The sequence below is a fragment of the Panthera tigris genome, chromosome E1 (assembly GCF_018350195.1).
Source record: "Panthera tigris isolate Pti1 chromosome E1, P.tigris_Pti1_mat1.1, whole genome shotgun sequence".
NCBI lineage: Eukaryota > Metazoa > Chordata > Mammalia > Carnivora > Felidae > Panthera > Panthera tigris.
This window is the reverse complement of record NC_056673.1, coordinates 23,675,092-23,697,439: the sequence shown is the minus strand read 5'-3', so window position 1 is coordinate 23,697,439 and position 22,348 is coordinate 23,675,092. Positions and strand designations below refer to the sequence as shown.

Here is a 22,348-nt window from a genome sequence, read left to right as displayed (position 1 = left end):
TTCTGGTTGATATTTTGCATTAGTTGCCTAGTCAACCTACTGTTAAAAACCTAACAGTAATCATTGACTCTTCTATCACCAAATTTTGTCAATTTTACCTCCTAAATCTCCAAACCATCTCTTTCTTCTATCTTCTCAGCCTCATCATATTCTCTAGTATTGCCTTCCACAAATGGATCTCCCAAGATACCATCTGAATTGTCCATCTAGTTGCTTATGTTAAAAAAAAAAGTTTCTTTAAGATACACATGAGATAATATATCTAGAATTTGCTTTAGAAATTGTGTGAACAGGGGAGGAGGTGAAAGTATACATGAAACAAGACTGGCCATGAGTTGATAATTGTTGATGTTAGATGATAGGTAAATAGGAAGGGATTCATTACACTCTTCTACTTTTAAGTTGTTAAAAACAACAACTAATCCATTTAAAATACCAATCCTTTAATGTCCAACAGAGACACACATACACATTCCTAAAAAGATAAAGTCTATGCTCCTGAGGATGAAAATCAAGGCCTTCTTTGAGAAATATTAAATCACATCTTGTACTTTAAACAAGTACATCTGTAGTTTCCACCAAACCACTGTGTCACGCCTTCATACATTTGCATATACTGTTCTTTCTGCCTGGAACACTCTGCCTGGAACATCCTGCTAATTGCTTACTCATTCTTGGTTAGGCATAACTTCTTTCAAAGAGCTTTCTCTTAACCCTGTCACCAAGAGCAAAGTTAAGATGCCTCAACTCTGTGTTCCTGCAGTACCCTGTGCATATTTCTATTATAGCACTTATCTAACGGTACTGAAATTATTTGTTTCTTAAAGCTAGATCAGATTTTATTCAACTATGGGTCTCCATGTTCACTGAGTGAAGGAATAAATGAATTAATAGGAGCACCAGGTAGAAATAGATGGGGGAAAAAGAAATCATGCAAGGTAGTTTTATGTTTATTACAGACAATTTCATCTTTATAACTATGCAGTGAATTAGATATTATGATCTTCCTTTTACAGATAACAAAAATTGTGACTCAGAGATATTAAAGGGTCAAACTAAATGATTTCACATAATAACATATGCTTTCCAATAACCTGGTATGTTATCTATTTCTAAATAAGATAACATAATAACCCCTACTCCTTAGGAATAGTTAACATCATTGTCTCAATAGAGAAAGAATATACACACCAAATAGGTTTAAAAAGATAGCTCTTCAAAGAGCTAATGTTATCTGTGAGTTTTCTACCTTAGAGATTATACTTTAGTGATAAAAAGAGGAAAGACCAGCCATATCCTCTCAACTATACCAATGGTCTTTATCTACAACTCTCAGATGGAGGACCATCTGAGTAGAGAGAATATGCAGAAGAGCTCACAGAATGAAACCCACTTGGATCCCTCAGGAGGAGGGTAAAAAAGAATCTTAACCCCAAGATTCTCTAAAATTCAGTGTAGCTTTGCTCATAAGGGAAATAGCATTTTCTTTCAATCTTTCCACTTACACATGCCAATCTACTTATGCAGATTAGCCAATACTTGACACTGGAAGGGCATACACCTAGAAACCCCAATCAACACTGGTTAAATTTCTACTTATTTTTACTTAGAACGTAGGAATTGATGCTGAGGTTAAATATAGTACAATCACTTATATATGCCTATTATTGACACTTTTTAAAAAAGAAATCTTAGGGTTTGGGAATCCCCCCCAAGTTAACATTCTCCTACTACAGACTTTGCTATTCAATGCTTTATGCTCAAGGATGATGCTTTCTCATGCTAATCACTCACCTGCATTGGCTTTCAGGTCTTCAGGTGTGACCATAACAACAAATCGGATTGCACGTTCATTTCGAAACATCTCATAAGACCATCGGCGGATGGACCGCATGCATTTCACTGCTGCGATGCCATTGTTGGCAATAAGAACCTGGGAGAGTGGTGGGATGGGAATTGGAGAGAGAAGTAGAAGAGGCAGGCAATGACGGACAAAAAGAAATGAGACCATTTGTGTAGACCTATCTTACTCCGAAGAGCCAGACTTTCAATTAAGAATTTGTGTTGCTAGTCTAGGTGGTTAGGAACCAGCTCCCACATGATCAAAGGATATTTTAAAATGTTAGCCCAGCAAATACTTTAATATATGCCAGCTAAAGCTTACTGCTTTTTTACTTCATTTCTTGAAGGGGAAAATCACAATTTTCAAACCTTGTGAATTTGTGAATTATTCTACTATACCTGTTACTAGGGCACAGAAGACAAACTTCAGAGGGGTGATGAATTATTAAGGAATGAAGGAAGACTAAACAGTGTAGTGTCCTTCACTATTCTCTGTTGTAGTAAAACAAGGCACAGAGGCCTGCACATGTGTAAGAACCCTGGCACCAACCACTACCTCTCTCCAAAATGCTAAACTGCAAATGCCTTAGAAGTGTAGAGACTACCTTACAAAGAATGGTCACAAGAAGAAAAGTAGAAGAATCAATGATCCTGAGACTTCTCTATAAACAAACCTTTCACCTCCTGACCTATCTTGCAACCATGGCCCCAGGGTAACACAGGCTAAAATATAAACTATCTTTATTGGAAGACTAACAGAAGGACACCACTGGAGCAAAACTTTTAGGAGTGGGAATACAGGTTCCCACCCTTTAATTTTTCAATCACCGCAAGCTATTTCAACCAAGTCATCCTCTCAGTTCTGACATGGTTTAGACAAAAGGGGCATAGAATTGCTCACAACACTTCAAAATACTTGTAATGTCTAAGTATTTCATATGGCATATTCCCTCTAAACATCTCAAATACCCAGGAAAAGCCATCAGTTCACAGTATATCAAACTGTTTAAGCCTTCACTCCCTTAGCTCTCAATCCAATGTGACATAGTGTCTCCTTACCACCACCCCACCAGCCAATCAATTTACCATACCTTCTCAGATTCCTGAAGCCCAACCTCATAAAACCACAGGTTGTTTTAAAGAGAACTTTCTGGGGACACCTGGGTCGCTCAGTCAGCAAAGAGTCCAACTTTGACTCAGGTCATGATCTTGTGGTTCATGGGTTCAAGCCCTGCATTGGGCTCTGTGCTGACAGCTCAGAGCCTGGAGCCTGTTTGGGATTCTGTGTTTCCCTTTCTCTCTGCCCCTCCCCCACTTGTGCGCATGTGCATGCGCACGCTCTCTCTCTCTCTCTCTCAAAAATAAACATTAAAAAATTTTTTAAATAAAAAGAACTTTCTGACCACTTCATCTTTTAATTAGCTATGCCTAAATTACCTCAGTGGTAAATACACAGGAAATAGTGAAATTAACAGGATGCTACGGAGGCAGAGAGGTTAATTCTGCAGAAAAAGGCAGTCTCTAAAAACTACATGTTGGTTTTGAGCAAATCTAGACATGTCTAGTCATTAAATCTCATGCGCTTTTGAAAAAAAGTAATTCAGCAAGTTATAACTTACCTTCTCAATCACTTTATTCCCCCCAAAACGCGTAACAAATTCTGCTGGTGAAGCTACAGTGAAATCTCGCTGTGAGTCTATTTTCTTTCGGTCTCGACCTTGCTTTACTAGATGCAAGCCAGACATGCTGGACCTATAAAAACAAAGAAAGCATGAAAGTCTTTAGATGGGATTTCTTCACACCATCTATCTCCCCTAGGGGTCTGCTTTTCACTACCATACTTATAACAGCACTTCCAACTGTACCCTTGTGATGACTGTATGCTGACAGGTCACACACTTTTTGAATAGAAGACAGGAAGGGGGGAAAAAGATATTTGCTTGTGGAAATTTAAGAAAAAAATATAAGTGTTCTTGAATAATAAAAGATAATATTATGGTTTACCAACAAATCCCATCACAAAGCGACAGGCAAAAGTACAGACTGAAATGAGATAGTAGAGATAACAGACTCAGAGAGACTGGGAAAGCTAAGAAAACAGCAAGGCTGTCATTAGATCATGATTCTGGAATACAGATGACCTTCACCTCTGTATCTCTAGCCTCCATTTTTCTTATGAAATGTACACTTTTAACTGCCGATGAAGCATTTCACTTGTGTATTCCACAGGCATTTCAAAATCAACTCCAAAACCAAATACTTTACAAGGCAGCATAATAATATATCATATTTCATCAAATTTAAGACACTCCTCCTTTAAAAAAAAACTTAGGGGGCGCCTGGGTGGCTCAGTTGGTTAAGCGGCCGACTTCGGTTCAGGTCATGATCTCATGGTCTGTGAGTTCAAGCCCCGTGTCGGGCTCTGTGCTGACAGCTCAGAGCCTGGAGCCTGTTTCAGATTCTGTGTCTCCCTCTCTCTGATCCTCCCCCGTTCATGCTCTGTCTCTCTCTGTCTCAAAAATAAATAAACGTTAAAAAAATTAAAAAAAAAAAACTTAGAAAAATATCTGAAATTGATGTGTATCTTACAACTGATGGTGTGCTTTATTTAATTGGCAGTATTTTTTTTCTCAGTGGTATATACAATAATGGTGCCTCTAACAATCAATGGTGTTTTAAGAATAGATGAAATATGGTACTGGAAAAGTACAGGGCTGGGTTTAAATCCAGATCTGTCCACTTAATATTTCCAATGATCTTAAGTAAATAATTTAACCTTGCTCAACTTCCTTTTTCTTTGCAAAATACACATAGTATAGACTGTTCTGGTTATTTACCTACTGTCTCTCAACTCCAAGCTCACCCTTTTATGTTCTGCCCTGTGACGATAAAGCTAAGACTCTGCAAACCTAATCGGTTCTGCCAATGGGAAGGCAGAATGGTAAGAATAGGGATTTTATTTTTGTTTTCCAGCTTTTATCATCATTGCTCCACAGTAACAGAGAGTTAATTCCAGCCTCTACCATCTTTCAATATTCCTAGTGGGAGCCTCGTTGCATCTCTCAGTAGTACCAGTAGCAGCAGGTTGTGGCTCCTTGGCAGAATACCAGCCTTGCCACGTTCACTCACCCTCTGGGCTGTGCTGCCTGGGCCTATCAATCACATAACTGTCAGGCTAGCTACTCACCTGTCCTGAGCACCAGCTACTCAAAGCTTATTCTCAGAGGTGCAAGCATCAGCCCTGATTGGCCCTCCGTCAAGCTGCTAGGTTCTGGTAACCCTACCTCTTCCTTTTTTTCTCCCAGCCCTAGGGGTGGTAGCTGCTTCCTGCAAGTATTAATTTTGGAGCTACTGTAGAAAATACCCAAGTTACCAGTTCTCACTACTGAATGCCCACTGGTTTATAATACCTAATGCAGTTTCTCTTTCCCTTACTGGACCTTGACTGATAGGCCTTCTTTGAAAAGGTGTTTTGGGGGTTAAATGAGATAATGGCTATAACTAAGCACTTACACACACTGTTTAACGGACAGCTCTTTTCTTATTCCCACCTTTCCTTCCTTTATCCTGTACTCTAACATCGATGCTGCAGTAATTTCTTTTCAAAATAAAAGGGTATGATTAAAATCTTCCCACAAAGAAAATACCAGGTCCAGACAGTTTTAAAAAACAAGTTCTCAGGGTGCCTGGGTGGCTCAGTCAGTTAAGCGTCTGACTCTTGATTTTAGCTCATAGTAAAATGATCTGATAGTCGTGAGACTGAGCCCCACTTTGGGCTCCGCACTGGGTATGGAGCCTGTTTGGGATTCTCCCTTGCCCTCTTTCTCTGCCCTTCTCCCCTTCATGCTCCTGTGCTCTCTCTCAAAATAAATAAATAAGTAAACATTAAAAAAAAATACTAAGTGCTCAGCAGTGGAAAGAAAAGAATTGTTAAAAAGTAAAAACAAATAAAAAATAAAAGAGAAGTGCTCTCAAACAACTTTTAAGGGCAGTAGTCTATCAAACTTTCAAACAGTGAGAAAAGAAGTAAAATTCCTCAGCTAGAGTAACACTGATACTCAAACTAGACAAATAAGTCACATTAAGGGAAAAGTCCAGGTCCACTGTATTCATGACTACAAATGCAAAATTCCTGAATAAAATATTCTAAATAGCAGGGTATTGGTGCAAGGATGGGTAAAATATTATAAAAAAGTTACTCCATAACCAAGTTGAGTTTGTCCCAGGTATGCAAGGATGGTTTAATTTTAGAAAATCCATAAATGTGAAACTCTGTGTTAGATTTCCTAGCAAGTGCAATAAAATGAAAAAATAAAATAAAATAAATTAGAGGCATTAGGACTGCTAGGGAGGAAGTTAAACTGTCATTATTTGTGAGTGATATAATCATTCACATAGAAAACACAAAAGATTCTGCATATTATTAGAAATAACAGGAGACCTCAGTCAAGTATTCAGAACTCCAAAAATATTATATAAAGATTATGCACAGATTATAATTTTAAGAACATATCATAAAGTTAAAATAACTAAAATATATACATTTTGGGGAGATACATATAGATACAATAAACAGGAAGATAAAAGAATGTTATGAACAGATGATTAAGGAAAATGATTATCTGGGTGGGGGAAGGCAGGGAGAAGTACTAAGGAGGAGAGACCATATAGTTAGATGCAGGTGATGGTCAAGGACCTACCTTTGTTTTAGATGGTGGGTTTTCAAATTCTTTTTATATTATTTTTTAAAATAATGCAATAAGTAACCAAATAAATAAATAATATTAGCCCATAAATGGACCAATGAGTGTGCTATGAAAGATTATGTTATATAATTCTATACATCTAAAGTTAAACACACACTCCTCAGAGATCAGCTGTCAGCTATTTAGGGAGGGAGCGAAAAGATAGGTAAGTTATTACTTAGAATCAACAAGGAGCTACCTGAGTATATAAGACAAGAAAGGAAGGAAAGTCTTCATTGATAAAATTAAAGAGGAGAAGGGATTGGTCATAAGATTTTATCAATGGTTTAGTGAGTTCTGAGAATCATTTATAATCAAAGAGGGGAGAAAAACAAAACTATGTCTTACTTTTAACAATGGGATCCTTCATATAGCCATATTCTGAAGTGAGGCACCATACTGAAAACAAGGGGATCAAGTATAAAGATGGAATAGATCTCAAAACCTTTATCTTTCATCTATCTTTTCTCAGGAAGCTATCAGAGAATGCTGTCTTCCAAAAGGATGGAGTAAACCAAGAAAAAGGAAAAGAAGGAAAGCAAGAAACAGATGAACCAATACAAAAGAGAAAGGAATTCCCTAGATATGACTGTTCAAATTGGAGGACAGATTGCTCCAGGAGAGACGCCTCTATGAAACAGTGGACAGGTCATCTGTTATATTTACCCACAGAGAAACAAAATTCTGTGTGTGTGTGTGTGTGTTTGCACAATATGTATATATGTGTGTATTCTGTTTAAATATGTGTATATATATGATTGTTTTACATGTATATATAAACAGTAAAGTAATGTTATATAAAAATACTTTTATATACATAAAAATAATTTTTTTTAATTAAAAAATTTTTTTTCACGTTTATTTATTATTGAGAGACAGAGAGAGACAGAGTGTGAGCAGGGGAGGGGCAGAGAAAGAGGCAGACACAGAATCTGAAGCAGGCTCCAGGCTCTGAGCTGTCAGCACAGAGCTCAATGCAGGGCTCGAACTCACAAACTGTGAGATCATGAAATGAGTGGAAGTCAGATGCTTAACCAACCAAGCCACCCAGGCACCCCTCATTTTTTTTAATTTGAGAGAGAGAGAGAGAGAGAGAGAGAGAGAGCAAGGGAAGGGCGGAGGGAAAGAGACAGAATCCCCAGCAGACTCCACACTTAATGCAGAGCCTGAAGCGGGGCTCAATCCCATGACCCTGGGATCATTACCTGAGACAATATCAAGAGTTGGACACTTAACCAACGAATTAAAAAACACTCTTAAGGGGCGCCTGGGTGGCTCAGTCGGTTAAGCATCCGACTTCAGCTCAGGTCACGATCTCACGGTCCGTGGGTTCAAGCCCCACGTCGGGCTCTGGGCTGATGGCTCAGAGCCTGGAGCCTGCTTCCGATTCTGTGTCTCCCTCTCTCTCTGCCCCTCCCCCATTCATGCTCTGTCTCTCTCTGTCTCAAAAATAAATAAACCTTAAAAAAAAAAATTCTTAATTATACATATACATATATGTGTGTGTATATATATTTCTATAAATAGATAGATAAAATAGCTCAAAGGCTTTTTATTTACTTGACACTCAGTGGAAGTTTTGCTTGATTTTCCCCCAAAAGGGTCAAATGAAAAGGGAAGAGGTCAAATGAAAAGGAAAAGGAAAGGATAACTATTCTATAGGCAAATTTTGTCAACTTGGTGTTTATTGCTAATTTTCTGTTTCCGCCAAGGTCAAGTTTAATTTTCAGCTAGTATTTTTCAGAATAAGAATTCTAGATTGCAAAAACAAGCAAATAAAAAAAGATAATGGAGGAGCCCTTAATGACTGCTATCAAGCCCATCATTCAGGTCTTTCATGTTAATCCTCTGATGGAGAAGTACAGACCTGCAAGAGGCCTGAAGAAGGCCAAGGAGGCCTGACTCATTTCCTCTTCAGCCCCAAGTTCTACAAATAGGAAGAAGAAAGATCCTAGGGTAACAGAGCTTGGCACCCTCAACAACAGTCTGACTGCCCCCTGTCACATTCCAGGACAATGATGGCAGGCACCTTTCCCAGCCCCAGAGACACATTTTTAAAAAGTTTTCTCAAAACTTTTTGGAAGGTACCATAGGATGTTCATACTACGCAGAATTGATATTTCCGTTTGCAACAAGTGAAGAGACTTCACTCCTGAAAAACCAGCCAAAGCCAGTGAGCAAATATGGCACAGACTGAGTGAGATCCCTTAGTGAAAGAGTAGCACAGCAAGGTCTGTGCAGGGGTGGTTATTTTCAATATGACTACAATAGCATACATGTGCCTGGGTATCTTTGATTCAAATTCTGAATGTAAAAGAAAGGCTTAGAACAGGAGCAAATATGAGAGATTTTACTCATTTCTTTTAAACAAAAATGTTTCTGGGGCTCCTGGGTGGCTCAGTCAGTTGAACGTCCAATTTTGACTCAGGTCATGATCTCACAGTTCATGAGTTTGAGCCCCACATTGGGCTCACTGCTATCAGCGCAGAGCCTGCTTTGGATCCTCAGTCCCCTTCTCTCTGCCCCTCCCCTGCTTGCACTGTGTCTCAAAAATAAAACATTAAAAAAATAATAAAATTTAAAAATAAAATTAAAAGTTGGCACAAAAACAGACACTCAGATCAATGGAACAGAAAAGAGAACCCAGAAATGGACCCACAAACGTATCGCCAATAAATCTTTGAAAAAGCAGGAAAGAATATCCAATGGAACAAAGACAGTCTTTTCAGCAAGTGGTGCTGGGAAAACTGGACAGCGACATGCAGAAAAATGAACCTGAACCACTTTCTTATACCATACACAAAAATAAACTCAAAATGGATGAAAGACCTAAACGTAAGACAAGAAGCCATCAAAATCCTTGAGGAGAAAGCAAGCAAAAACTTTGACCTCAGCTGCAGCAACTTCTTACTCAACACGTCTCTGGAGGCAAGGGAAACCAAAGGAAAAAAAGCTTCTGCACAGCAAAGGAAAACAATTGGCAAAACTAAAAGGGAACTGATGGAATGGGAGAAGATATTTGCAAACAGCGTATCAGATAAAGGGTTAGTACCCAAAATCTAGAGAACTTATCAAACTCAACACCCAAAAAACAAATAATCCAGTGAAGAAATGGGCAAAAGACATGAATAGACACTTCTCCAAAGAAGACATCCAGATGGCCAACCGGCACATGAAAAAATGCTCAACGTCACTCATCATCAGAGAAATACAAATCAAAACCACATGAGATACCACCTCACACCTGTCAGAATGGCTAACATTAAAAACTCAGGCCAACAACAGATGTTGGCAAGGATGCGGAGAAAGATCTCTTTTGCACTGTTGGTGGGAATGCAAACTGGTACAGCCACTCTGGAAAACAGTATGGAGGTTCCTCAAAAAATTAAAAATAGAACTACCATATGACCCAGCAATTGCACTACTAGGTATTTATCCAAGGGAGACAGATTTGTTGTTTCGAAGGGGCACATGCACCCCAATGTTTATAGCAACGCTATCAACAATAGCCAAAGTATGGAAAGAGCCCAAATGTCCGTTGATGGAAGAATGGATAAAGAAGATGTGGTACATATATACAATGGAGTATTACTCGGCAACCAAAAAGAATGAAATCTTGTCATTTGCAATTACATGGATGGAACTAGAGGGTATTATGCTAAGTGAAATTAATCAGTCAGAGAAAGACAAACATCATATGACTTCACTCATGAGGACGTTAAGATACAAAAAAGATGAACATAAGGAAAGGGAAGCAAAAAATAATATAAAAACAGGGAAGGGGACAAAACATAAGAGACTCTTAAATATAGAGAACAGAGGGTTGCTGGAGGGGTTGTGTGAGAGGGGATGGGCTAAATGGGTAAGGGGAATTAAGAAATCTAAGGAATCCTGAAATCATTGTTGCACCATATGCTAACTAACTTGGATGTAAATTTAAAAATAAATAATTAATTTAAAAAATCATAATGAAATAAAATAAAAAATTTTCTTATAGATACAACAAAATCACCAAACCAAATTTCCCGTAAGTTCCAGGGTTTAGCCGTCAAAGTCTTACTGTTTTTTAAAGGTATATATAGCCCAAATACGGCACCTAAAAACTTACCTTTGAAGCATGTAATATCTCATCTCCTTAATTTCCTCTGTAGAACCCTGCATATCAAGATGGCAAAGGAATGGAAGCTTTTTCTTCAGGTTTCGGTCTTGTAAACACAAGCTGCAGTCCGTCCTCCTGTTGCAGGTGCTTAAAACCCACGAGGACAAGAGATACTGTGCCTTCTGCCTACTTCTTGGCCCTGCTTCAGTCAGACTAGAGTATTCCTGATGGCCTCAAACTACAGTCTTTTTGTCTACTTTGTCCCCAATTTCCACATTTCCCCACCTTTCCTCCTTTTTGTATTTTCTCCCTAAACTTGGTTTACACACAGAATTGGTTGATTTCCCAAGGGAACTAAGAGGAGAGGGGGAGAAACAGAAAAGCCTGTATAACTAGAAAACAGATCTTAGCTCTGCATGAGCGGCAGCAAACATGTTTCAACAACGGTCACTTTCTTCTGACAGTCACCAGAGAAAAAGCTCCACAAGACTCTCCTAGCTGCCAGGAGCACATGACAGGGAGGGCCCGGGGCAAAAAGAAGACAAGTCTACAAGGACAACTGAGCCAAGAGAATAATGAGGTCGTGAAATCCAGAGGGAGGAGGACAGCACAGCCTAAGTAGGGTAATTTCTGAGATCCAATCAAACAAATAATACTGATTATCAGACTGCAAGAAGGGAAAAAGCAGGTCAGGCGGTAAAGAAAGCAAGTAGAAAGGACAAGACATATCACTACTGAGGAACTTTGAATAAAGTGTGAGCCACAATTTTAATTTTTAGGCCAAACTAGTGATACATGCATGCAAAAACGTTTTTTAAATAAAGCAACAAAATCTAAGATTTTATTCACCCAAACTTGAAAGTAAGAATGGAGCTAGGACAAATGGGATATAGAGAAGATGTGGATAAATTCTTGAAAGGAAAAGGGGCCCAGACAAATATTTTACACACAGAGGTCTGACCCAGATTAAGCAGGGAAGAGAAAAACCCTGCTTAGAAAGGCTACTGGAACACATATATTGCTATAAAAGCAAATCGGCCAGAGATAGATCTCTTAAAAAAAATAGTTTGAATGTTATATAGTAACAAAGTCCTACTTTAGCTTTTAATAAAACAGATGCTAACGCTATTGCTCCCTTGTAATGGGAGAGACTCCAGTAGCTAAAATCTGCAAAATCAGAATTTCCTATGATAAGTCATCAGGAAAAGTATAATTCACCAGAGTCGTGGTAACTTCATTCATGTACCACAAAAAAATTCTTTCCCACCAAAATGCTGGATAGAAATAGTTAATGATCTGTTGCCAACTATGCTGAGAACCTATTGATCTTCCAGAAAACTCTCCAAAACAAATACACAAATAACCTGGAGCAGAAATAGAAGATAAATGGGGCACTTGGGTGGCTCAGTCGGTTAAGCGTCCGACTTCGGTTCAGGTCATGATCTTGCGGTTTGTGAGTTCAAGCCCCGTTTTGGGCTCTGTGCTGACAGCTCAGAGCCTGGAGCCTGCTTCAGATTCTGTGTCTCCCTCTCTCTCTGCCCCTCCCCCACTCAAACTCTGTCTCTCTCTCTCCTTCAAAAATAAATAAACATTAAAAAAAAAACTAAAAAAAAGAAAAGAAAAGAAACAGAAGATAAATGATCAAATAGAAAACAAATGATTAAGGCAAACAAATTCTGATCCTCAGGCCATTCAGATGACCCAACCTGAAAAGACTTAACCAGGCCACTCAACATGACCACCAGCCATAACAGAAAACGTACATCCTTGTTGTTTTCTGGTCTAGGCCGTTTCACATCATTCCTTACGTGCTATGCCAATGTCCAATAAAGTTTAGTCGTTTACTTTTTCCTTTGAAGACCCAAGCTGATGCAAAGGAGCCCTCCTATTTTTATGACTCTTCAGAATAACAGGTCTCAAAAATAGAGCACTGAGGTCTTTATTCAGAATAATTACAGTGACCACAGATGTACAAGCAGCTCGGTTTTACACATATCTAAGTGTCTCCAGATGTAGGCAGGTCCCGAAAGAGAATCATTCTCTGCCTTTGTTATATAAGGTCAACATTCAAAAACAAATAAAGCCTTGGGTATAGAATAAAACAGGCTATTTTTCATTCAATTGTATCAAAAAATATACTAAAAAGGTACATTCAGTAATCAAGTCTGTGCTTCTTTCACCAAAGGATCTTTCTAAAACAGCCAAACACTAAACACAGCACACCCAGATCCAAAAACAAAGCTTGAGTTTCTAATCTTTTATGGATGCTGCTCACAATCCTTCTGTAATATTAGAACACAAGAAATAAAAAAGCCACATTCATTCCTCCAAATTCAAAGCATCCCCACTTTAATCTACCATGAATAGAGAGTGTCCAAAGTAGACACATACCTGGCACAAAATCCAACTAGAAGCCCACAATGATCCCAGCATTGTAACATGCCCAGCACCCAGGATGACGTAGCAGTTTATCCAGCAGACAGTGATGCATGAGCTGGCTTGATTGCAATGCAGTCTCAGTCCTACTGCAGCACACACTGCAAGAGACTGTTTTACACTGGGGCTTTTCCAGGCAGAGAAATCTTGGATCAAGGATAGATCTCTTGAAAATCAACTGACCATATATATATATATAAAGGTTTAGTTGTGGGCTCTAAATTCTGCTTTTCTGATCTATATGCCTATCTTTGCAGCAATGCTATAGGGCCTTGAAAATTATGGTTTTATAATGAGTTTTGAAATCAGGTAGTTACAAGTCTTCCAACTTTGCTCTCCTTTTTGAAAATTGTTTTGTCTATTCTAGGTCCTTTGGGTTCTCATGTAAATTTTAGATCAGCTCATCAAACTCTAAAAAGAAAGGAAAATAAAAAGCCTGCTGGGATTCTGATAAGGATTATGAGTTTACAGATCAATTTAGGGAAAATTGCCATCTTGACAATACTGATTCCTCTTAATCTCTGAACACGGACTCTCTCTCCATTTATTTACATCTTTGGTTTTTCTTAAAACAACGTTTTATAATTTTTAATATTCAAATCTTACACTGGTTTTGTTAAATTTATTCCTAAATATTTTGCTCTTTTTGATACCACTGTGAATGGAATTAATTTAATTTTGTTTTTTGCTTGTTCATTGCTACCTAGTATATACAAATACAATTGATTTTTGTATATGGATCATATAGCTTGTGACCTTGCTAAACTTACTTTGAAATGTTTTAACTTTATTGAGATATAATTCACATGCCACATATTTCAGCTATTTAAAGTATATAATTCAATGGTTTTTACTATATTCATGTAGTTATGAACTGTCATCACAATCAATTTTAGGACATTTTCATTACCCTAAAAGAAACCCCACAACCAGTCACTCCTTATTTCCTCCAAAACCCTCCCCAGTTCTAATCTACTTTCTGTCCTTATAGATTCTGGTTATTTCACATAAATGGAATGACAGGATATGTGGTCTTCTGTGACTGGCTTCTTTCACTTAGTATAATGCTTTCAGTGTTGTAGCATGTATTAGTACTTAATTTCTTTTTATGGACAATTAATTCTCCATTGGATGGATATACCACATTTTATTCTTCCATTCATCAGTTGATAGATATTGAATTGTTTCCACTTCGTGCCCATTGTGAATAATGTTGCTGTGAACATAAACGCACAAATTTTTATATGGAGATGGGCTTTCATTTCTCATAGGTATGTAACTAGGAGTGGAACTGCAGGATCATATGGTAAATACTTCATTTTATAAGAAATTTTCAGGGGCACCTGTTTGGCTTGGTCAGTAGAACATTTGACTCTTGAACTTGGGGTTGTAAGTTCAAGTCCCATGTTAGGTGCAGATATTACTTAAAAAAATAAAATCTTAAAAAAAATAAAGAGAAATTTCCAAATTATTTTCCAGAGTGGTTGCATCATTTTACATTCCCACCAACTGTGTACAAGTGATCCCATTTTTCCATACTCTTGTTAACATTTGGTGTTGTTAACTAGTTTTTATTTTAGGCATTTTGATAGGTGTATAGTAATATCTCACTGTTGTTTTAATCTGCACTTTCCTAATAGCTAATTATGTTAAACATCTTTTCATGTCCTTTTCTGCCATCTGTATATCCTTTTTATGATATTTTTTTCTTTGTAATTTCTCTCTCCTTATTGAGAATTTTATTTATTGATTTGCTGTTGTCATACTTTAAAAAAATTATTTAAACATGTTTTCCTTTGGTTCTTTGAACATTTATGATAGTTGCTTTGAAGATTTTGTCTGCTAAATCCAGCATCTAAGAACACCTGGAGACAGTTTCTATTGACTTTTTTTCCTAAATATGGGTCACACTTTCGTATTTCTTTTCATGATTTTGTATTTTCGTATTTCTTTTCATGATTTTGTTGAAGACTCAACATATTAAGTAATTTATTGTAGCAAGTCTAGACTCTGATTTCTTTTACCTATGAAGGTTGTTGTTGTTACTACTACTCCTTCCCTATGCCCCTTCCTTCCTTGGCTTAATAACTTGCCTCAGCTAAATCTGTGAAATCTGTCCACCCCTAAGTGTGCAGCCACTGATGTCTCAGCTCATTTTCTTTCTATTGCTTGTTTTTATGTTGAAACCTGCCTTCTAAGTGGTTACCTCTGTATCTGCATAGCTTATATGTCTCCCAATGATGAGGCAATGATTATGTTTAAAGCCACTAAAGGCTTCTGGATTCTGTTCATGTGTCTGTGTGTGGGAAGGATAGCACATTTAAAGTTCAGGACATTTTCAAGTCTGCTCTGGCTTTTACTTCCTATTGGGACTTATCATGTCTACTCTATGCATACAAGCAACCTCAGCTAACAATATGCTTGTTCCAACTACAAACACACCTCAGTCTATTAGAGCCAATGGCCCACCCGATACATCAAATGCCAAGAGAACCATTTCCACTGACAACACCAATGGCCATGGGCATCATCCACCACTCAAAAATGAGTAAGCTTCCTTCAATCTCAGCATCAAAACTGGCAGTCTCATGGCCTACCCACACTGGCAAAATCTCCACACCACCCAAGCCTAGGGAAGGGAGCAAGAAGAGTCTTAGGCAAGAACACCATAGACTCCTACTGTTCTTACTGAATTTCAGCAGTTTTTCAAACAACTCTTTCTCAGATTGTTGTATGTATTTTGGTTGATTTCAAGGGTACTGAAATGGTTTTGCCAAGCCTTACTTGCTTTTTGGGTTAAAGATTTATTGATCCTTACTCAGCTATAGCTGGAAGCCCTGTTTTATTTACTTGTTGAGATATAACTTCATACAATAACGTGCAAAAATCTTAAGTATACACTCAATTAATTTCACATATGTATACACCCGCTTAGCCAACAACCCCATTAAGATACAGAACATTTCCAGAGTCTCAGAGGGCTTCCTTAATGGCTCTGGTCATGATCCCAGGGTCATGGGATCAAGCCCTGCATTGGGCTCAGTGATGAGCATGGAGCCTGCTTAAGAGTCTCTCTCTGCCCCTCTCCCCAACTTGCGTGCTCTCTCTCTAACATAAAAAAAAAAAAAAACTAAAAATAAATTAAAAAAAATTCATCATTGTGACATAGCAGTTCATTCATTTTCATTGCTGTGTAGTATTCCATTGGGTGACTATCCCATAATTTATTTATCTAATCTATTATTGATGGACATTTGAGTTGTTTATGAATCTTCACCAGATTTGTCCTTATACTTGGTTTTTGGTGACAAATGCACTCATTTCTTTCGGTTAAATACCCAGGAGTGGACTTGCTTATTGATACAGTATGTGTATGTTTAATTTAAAAGATACTACACCAGGGGTGCCTGCATGGCTCAGTTGGATTATGTGCCCAACTTCAGCTCAGGTCATTATCTCACGGCCTGTGAGTTTGAGCCCTGCATGGGGCTCTGTGCTGACAGCTGAGAGCCTAGAGCCTGGTTCGGATTCTGTGTTTCCCTCTCTCTGCTCCTCCTCTGCTCATTCTCTCTCTCTCTCTCTCTCTCTCTCTCTCTCTCTCTCAAAAATAAAAGTAAAATTAAAAAATAAGAAATTGTACAACTCAACACCAAAAAAACCCCAAACAATCTGATTAAAAAATGGGCAGAGCTGGGGCGCCTGGGTGGTTCAGTCGGTTAAGCGGCCGACTTCAGCTCGGGTCATGATCTCGTGGTCCGTGAGTTCAAGCCCCACGTCGGGCACTGTGCTGACAGCTCAGAGCCTGAAGCCTGTTTCAGATTCTGTGTCTCCCTCTCTCTGGCCCTCCCCCATTCATGCTCTGTCTCTCTCTGTCTCAAAAATAAATAAACGTTAAAAAAAATTTTTTTTTTAAATAAAAAAAAAAATAAAAAATGGGCAGAGGATATGAAATAGGCTTTTTCCAAAGAAGACCTGCAGACGGCCAACAGATATGAAAAGAAGCTCAACATCACTAATCATCAGGGAAATGCAAATCAAAACCACACTGAGATTATCACCTTACATCTGTCAGAATGGCTTTTATTAAAAAGACAAGAAATAACAAGTGTTGACAAGGATGCAGAGAAAAGGGAACCCTTGTGCGCTGTTGGTAGGAATGGAAAATGGAAAAACAGTGTGGAGCTTCCTCAAAAAATTAGTAATAGAACTACCATACAACCCAGCAATTCCACCTCTGGGTATTTCTCCAAAGAAAACAAAACACTAATATATTTATTTATATTTTAAAAATATATGCACCCTTATGTTCATTGCAGAGTTATTTACAATGAAATAAGGAAACAACTAAGTATCCATCAATAGATGAATGGGTAAAGAAAATGTGGTATACACAGGCAATGGAGTATTACTCAGCCATAAAAAAGAATGAAATCTTGGCATTTGCAATGACATGGGTGAACTAACCTAGCAGGTATTATGGTAAGTGAAATAAGTCAGACAGAGAAAGACTAATACCTTATGATTTCACTTATATGTGGAATCTAAGAAACAAAACAAACAAAACAGAAACAAACGCATAAATTAAATGCAGAAAACAAACTGGTGGTGGCCAGAGGGGAGAGTGGGGGGAGGGGGGTGAAATAAGTTCCAAGGATTAAGAGGTACAAACTTCCAGTTACAAAAATATATAGGTCACAGGGATGTAGTCAATAATCTATATTGACTACAGCAGAGGGAATATAATCAATAATCTGTAATTCCTTTGTATAGTGACAGAAAGTAACTAGACTTATTGTCATGATCATTTCATAATGTATATGAACACTGAATCACTATGTTGCATATGTGAAACTAATGTAATATTGTATGTCAACTATACTACCCTTAAAAAGAAGACGTTGAAATATCTTTTTCTTATTGATTTATAAGATTCTGGTAGCAAGGTATTTTCTTCCTGTTTTACTAACTGACAGAACAAGTTGGGGGGGGGGGGGGAATCAAAGATACTGAAGAACAACACAATTAAAAAACTTAACTGACAAATATAGAATCCTACAACCAACAACTGCAAAATATACATCCTTCAAAAGTGTTATAAAATCTTATCAAAACTGAACATATGCTAGGGGCACCTGGCTGGCTCAGTCAGTAGAGCATGTGACTCTTGATCCCGGGGTTGTGAGTTCAAGCCCCACGATGGGCACAGAGCTTACTTAAAAATATATACATATGCATATACATACAAAAAACAGATTTATTTTTTAAAAATTTAACCATATGCTAGGCTATAAAGTATCAACAAACTTCCAAGATTTGAAATCACAGAGTATATCCTCTGAATACAATGGATTAAACTAAAAATCAATGGCAAAGATACTAAAATATATTCAAGTGATTTTAATACATATCCAAGTGTCTTGAAATTAATGAATCCACTTCTAAATAACTTAAGCGTCAAAAAAAAGACACAATAAAGGTGGGTGAGATGGGTGAAGGTGGTCAAAAGGTACAAACTTCCAGTTATAAAATAAGTAAGTCCTAGGTATGTGATACACAATATGGTGGCTATAGTTAACGATATTGTATTGTGCATTTGAAAGTTGCTAAGAGAGTAGATCTTAAGTTTTCATCACAAGAAGAAAGAAAAAAATTGTTAAGTATGCATAGTGATGGATGTTAACTAAACTTATTTTGGTAATTATTTTGTTATATGCACATATATAAATTTTACATGTATATGTATGTATTTTATGTATAAATATACAAATATAAAATCACTAGGCTGTATACCTAAAATACAATGTTATATGTGAATTATATCTCAACTAAAAAATTAAAAAATTAAATCACAATGAAAAGAAAAACATATCTTAAACTGAATAACAATAAAAATATATCACATCAAAACTTGGGGATAAAAGATGAACTAACAAATGGATACAGAGATACAGAAATGGGTAGATAACTAATAAAGCAAGTATAGAAAAATGTTCATAGTAGAATCTAGGTGATGAGTAAAATCTAGGCGTTCTCATAAAATCTCTCAACTGTGCTGTAGGCTTAAAATTTTTCATAATAAAATGTTGAAAAAAACCTTGAAATATAGGCAAAGATGGGCTTGGGGAAATTTGTAGTTATTAGTACACAGCTTAGAAAAGAAATAATAATCTATCTCAAAAGGTCAGAAAAAAACATATTAAGCCTAAAGAAAGTATAAAGAAAAGGGGCACCTGGATGGCTCAATCAGTTAAGCAACCAACTCTTGATTTCAGCCCACATCATGATCCCGTGGTTTGTGAGATTGAGGCCACAGAGCCCCACATCAGGCTTCACGCTGACAGTGTGGAGTCTGCTTGGGATTCTCTTTCTCCCTCTCTCTCTGCCCCTCCCATGCTCATGCTCACTCTCTCTCAAAATAAGTAAACTTAAAAAGTATAAAGAAGAGAACGAAGATGACAGCAGATATCAATAAAAGAGAAAACAAATGTACAATAAAAAAAATAAACAAAGACAAAAAGTTGGTTCTTTGAAAAGTCCAATTAAATTACTACTTCTATTTTTTAAATCAATTTATTTCAGAGAGAGAGAGAGGGAGAATGCACGCATGCATGTGCATGAGTGGGGGAGAGGCAGAGAGGGAGGGAGAGAGAGAATCCCAAGGAAGTTCCTTGCTCTGCACTGAGCCCAACATGAGGCTGGATTTCACAGAGAGCAAAATCATGACCTGAGCCAAAATCAAGAGTTAGAGGCTTGACCGACTGAAACCACCCAAGTGCCCCAAAATTAGTAACTTCTATAAGACTGATAAAAAATAATAGAAAATGCTAACTTGATATCAGGAATGATGAAGAGGGAACTCACTACAAATCCTAAAACATGAAAAAGAAAGGAGTATGTTTATTATGAAGTTTATGCCAATAAATCTGAAAATTTAGATTCAATTGGTAAATCATCTGAAAAAAAATTTTCTATTCCACCCAAGAAGAAACAGAAAATTTGAACAATCCTAAATCCACTTAAAAATTTTAATATATACATATAATTTAAGATACTACCACCTTTTGTGAATGTCCCTAGCCAATCTTTATATCTCTCTCAGCGATTCAATAAATATCTACTGAGTGCCCTACTATGTGCTATAGAGAGTGCTGGGTATACAACTGCAAACAAAATGTATATGATCACTGCTCTCATATTGGTGACAGGGTAACAGAGACAAAAAAATAAATGAGCAAGTGAAAATATTATAAATTGTGGTGAGTCCTTTGAAAGAAAAACAAAAAGATTACAAATAATAACAGGCCTCTCTCAGGAAGTGATATTTAATCCGAAACCTTAAAAAGGGGGCCTTAAGTAATCACTGAGAGAGTAAGAGAGAATCCAGGCAAAAGGACAAGTATGTATGGCCCTGAGATAGGAAAGACTGGAACACCAGGGGAACTGAAAGGCCAGTATGACTGAAGCACTGTCAACACATGGAAGCTGACAGAAGTCAGATTATTCAGGGCCTCAGGAGCCAAGGTAAGAATTTAGTATCTTGGGGCACCTGGGTGGCTCAGCTGGTTAAGTGTCTCACTCTTGGTTTAGGCTCAAGTCATAATTTCATGGTTCTTGAGTTCAAGCCCCACATTGGTCAGTATGGGGCCTGCTTGGGATTCTCTCTCTCCCCCTCTCTCTCTCTGCCTCTCCCCTGCTCTCTCACTCACACACTCTCTCTCAAAATAAATTTTAAAAACTTTAAAAAAAGATTTTAGTATCTTATGCTAAGTGTGACAGGAAATCAGGGGGCAGAAAATCCAGTTGAGTGACCATTCTATTAATCCAAACAAGAGTTGACAGACTAAGGCTAAACTAAAGTGATGGCAAGTGAATGTACTGAAGTAAATATTGGAGACAGAATCAACAGAAGTATGATTTCCCAGGTTTCTGACTTAAGCAGAGTGGCCAGAGGTGATATTTATAAGAGGTGGAAAATTATGGAAGGATCAATTTAGAGAGGATAGGGAGAAATCAAGAGTTCAGGTCTAGAGGCAGTTGGCTGGCTTAATCCATACAGCATGCAACTCTTGATCTCAGGGTCATGAATTCAAGCCACAGGCTGGACGAAGAGGTTATTAAAAAAAAAAAAAAAAAAGGAGTTTGGGTCTATAGGACATTCAAACGAAGATTTCACATAAATAGCTGAACATAGCAAGTCAGATCAAAAGATAGGTATGGGATGGATATCATAAATAATGGGAGTTATTGGCATATAAACAGTAGCAAAGGGATGAGATTACGTAGAAAGAAAATGTATACCAAGTAAAAGGACTAGAAGGTCCAAGACCAAGCAGGACTAAATGCTGGAAGTAACATGAAAAAGAAGAGCTTGCAAAGGAGATTAGAAAGAGTACCAGGGACACAGGAGGAAAGACAAGAAAGCAGTTTTCAGCAGGAAAGAGAAGGCTGTGTTTCAAGGAAAAAAGTAGGTACCTGTATAAAGCTACTGAGAGGACTAAAAGGATGAGAACTGAGAAGCACCCAATGAATTTAGCAATACAATAGTCACTGGTGATTTTTAATGCAAGCAGTTTCAGTAGCACGATAGGGCAGAGTACACACTAGTACAGGTTGGAAGACAGAATGAGAGAAGAGGAAGAAAGAACCCTTCCGAAGATCTTGGCCATGATGTGGGGCAGAGAATTAGGGGAGTAGTCCAAAGGGAGCATGGCTATCAAAGAAGGATTTTATAAAGATGGGAGTCATCTGAGCATATCTGGATGCCAACATGAGTGATTTAGTAGAAAAGGGGATATTTAAAATGTAAAGAAGAGGATCACTAAAGGAAGGAGGATCTTGAGAAGTCCTTAAAACAAGAAGGAAAAATGAAAACATGAGTATAGATACAAGTAAATTTGAAATTAGATGTTGGAAGGAAGAATTTCTGGTGTGATAGTTTCTATTTTCTCAATGAAATATGAGGCAAAGTTATAAAATTCAAAGTGTGTCTAGAAGGGACAGGAGCTAGGGATGGGTTTAATGACAATGGAGAAAGAACACAATTGTTGTTGTGAAAAATGAAAGGCCAAATAACCAGAAGAGAAAAACAAAATAGGAGAAAGAAGAAAAGTTTCACAGCACAGGCAGCATTTGAGAAGGACCTTACAAAGTGATGACCCAAAAGGATGAATGGAATTCCAAAAGTCAGGGGAAGGGCATTCCAGTAAGAAAACACAGCAGAGGAGGA

General features: G+C 37.6%; 1 protein-coding gene across 8 annotated transcripts in view; it reads right to left on the bottom strand.

The window, feature by feature from the left end:
- Window positions 1-22,348, bottom strand: part of ACACA (acetyl-CoA carboxylase alpha) — a 277,071-nt gene that overhangs the window by 189,924 nt on the left and 64,799 nt on the right. For 7 of the 8 annotated variants that reach the window (XM_007096020.3, XM_042967666.1, XM_042967664.1 and 4 more), the window contains 2 exons: window positions 3,462-3,594; window positions 1,795-1,933 (listed from right to left, as the gene is read on the bottom strand). In XM_007096020.3, the coding sequence (XP_007096082.1) occupies window positions 1,795-1,933; window positions 3,462-3,594 (272 nt within the window). Of the gene's footprint in view, window positions 1-1,794; window positions 1,934-3,461; window positions 3,595-10,695; window positions 10,786-22,348 lie in introns of those variants that run through there. The other variant, XM_015543745.2, reaches the window with a different exon arrangement.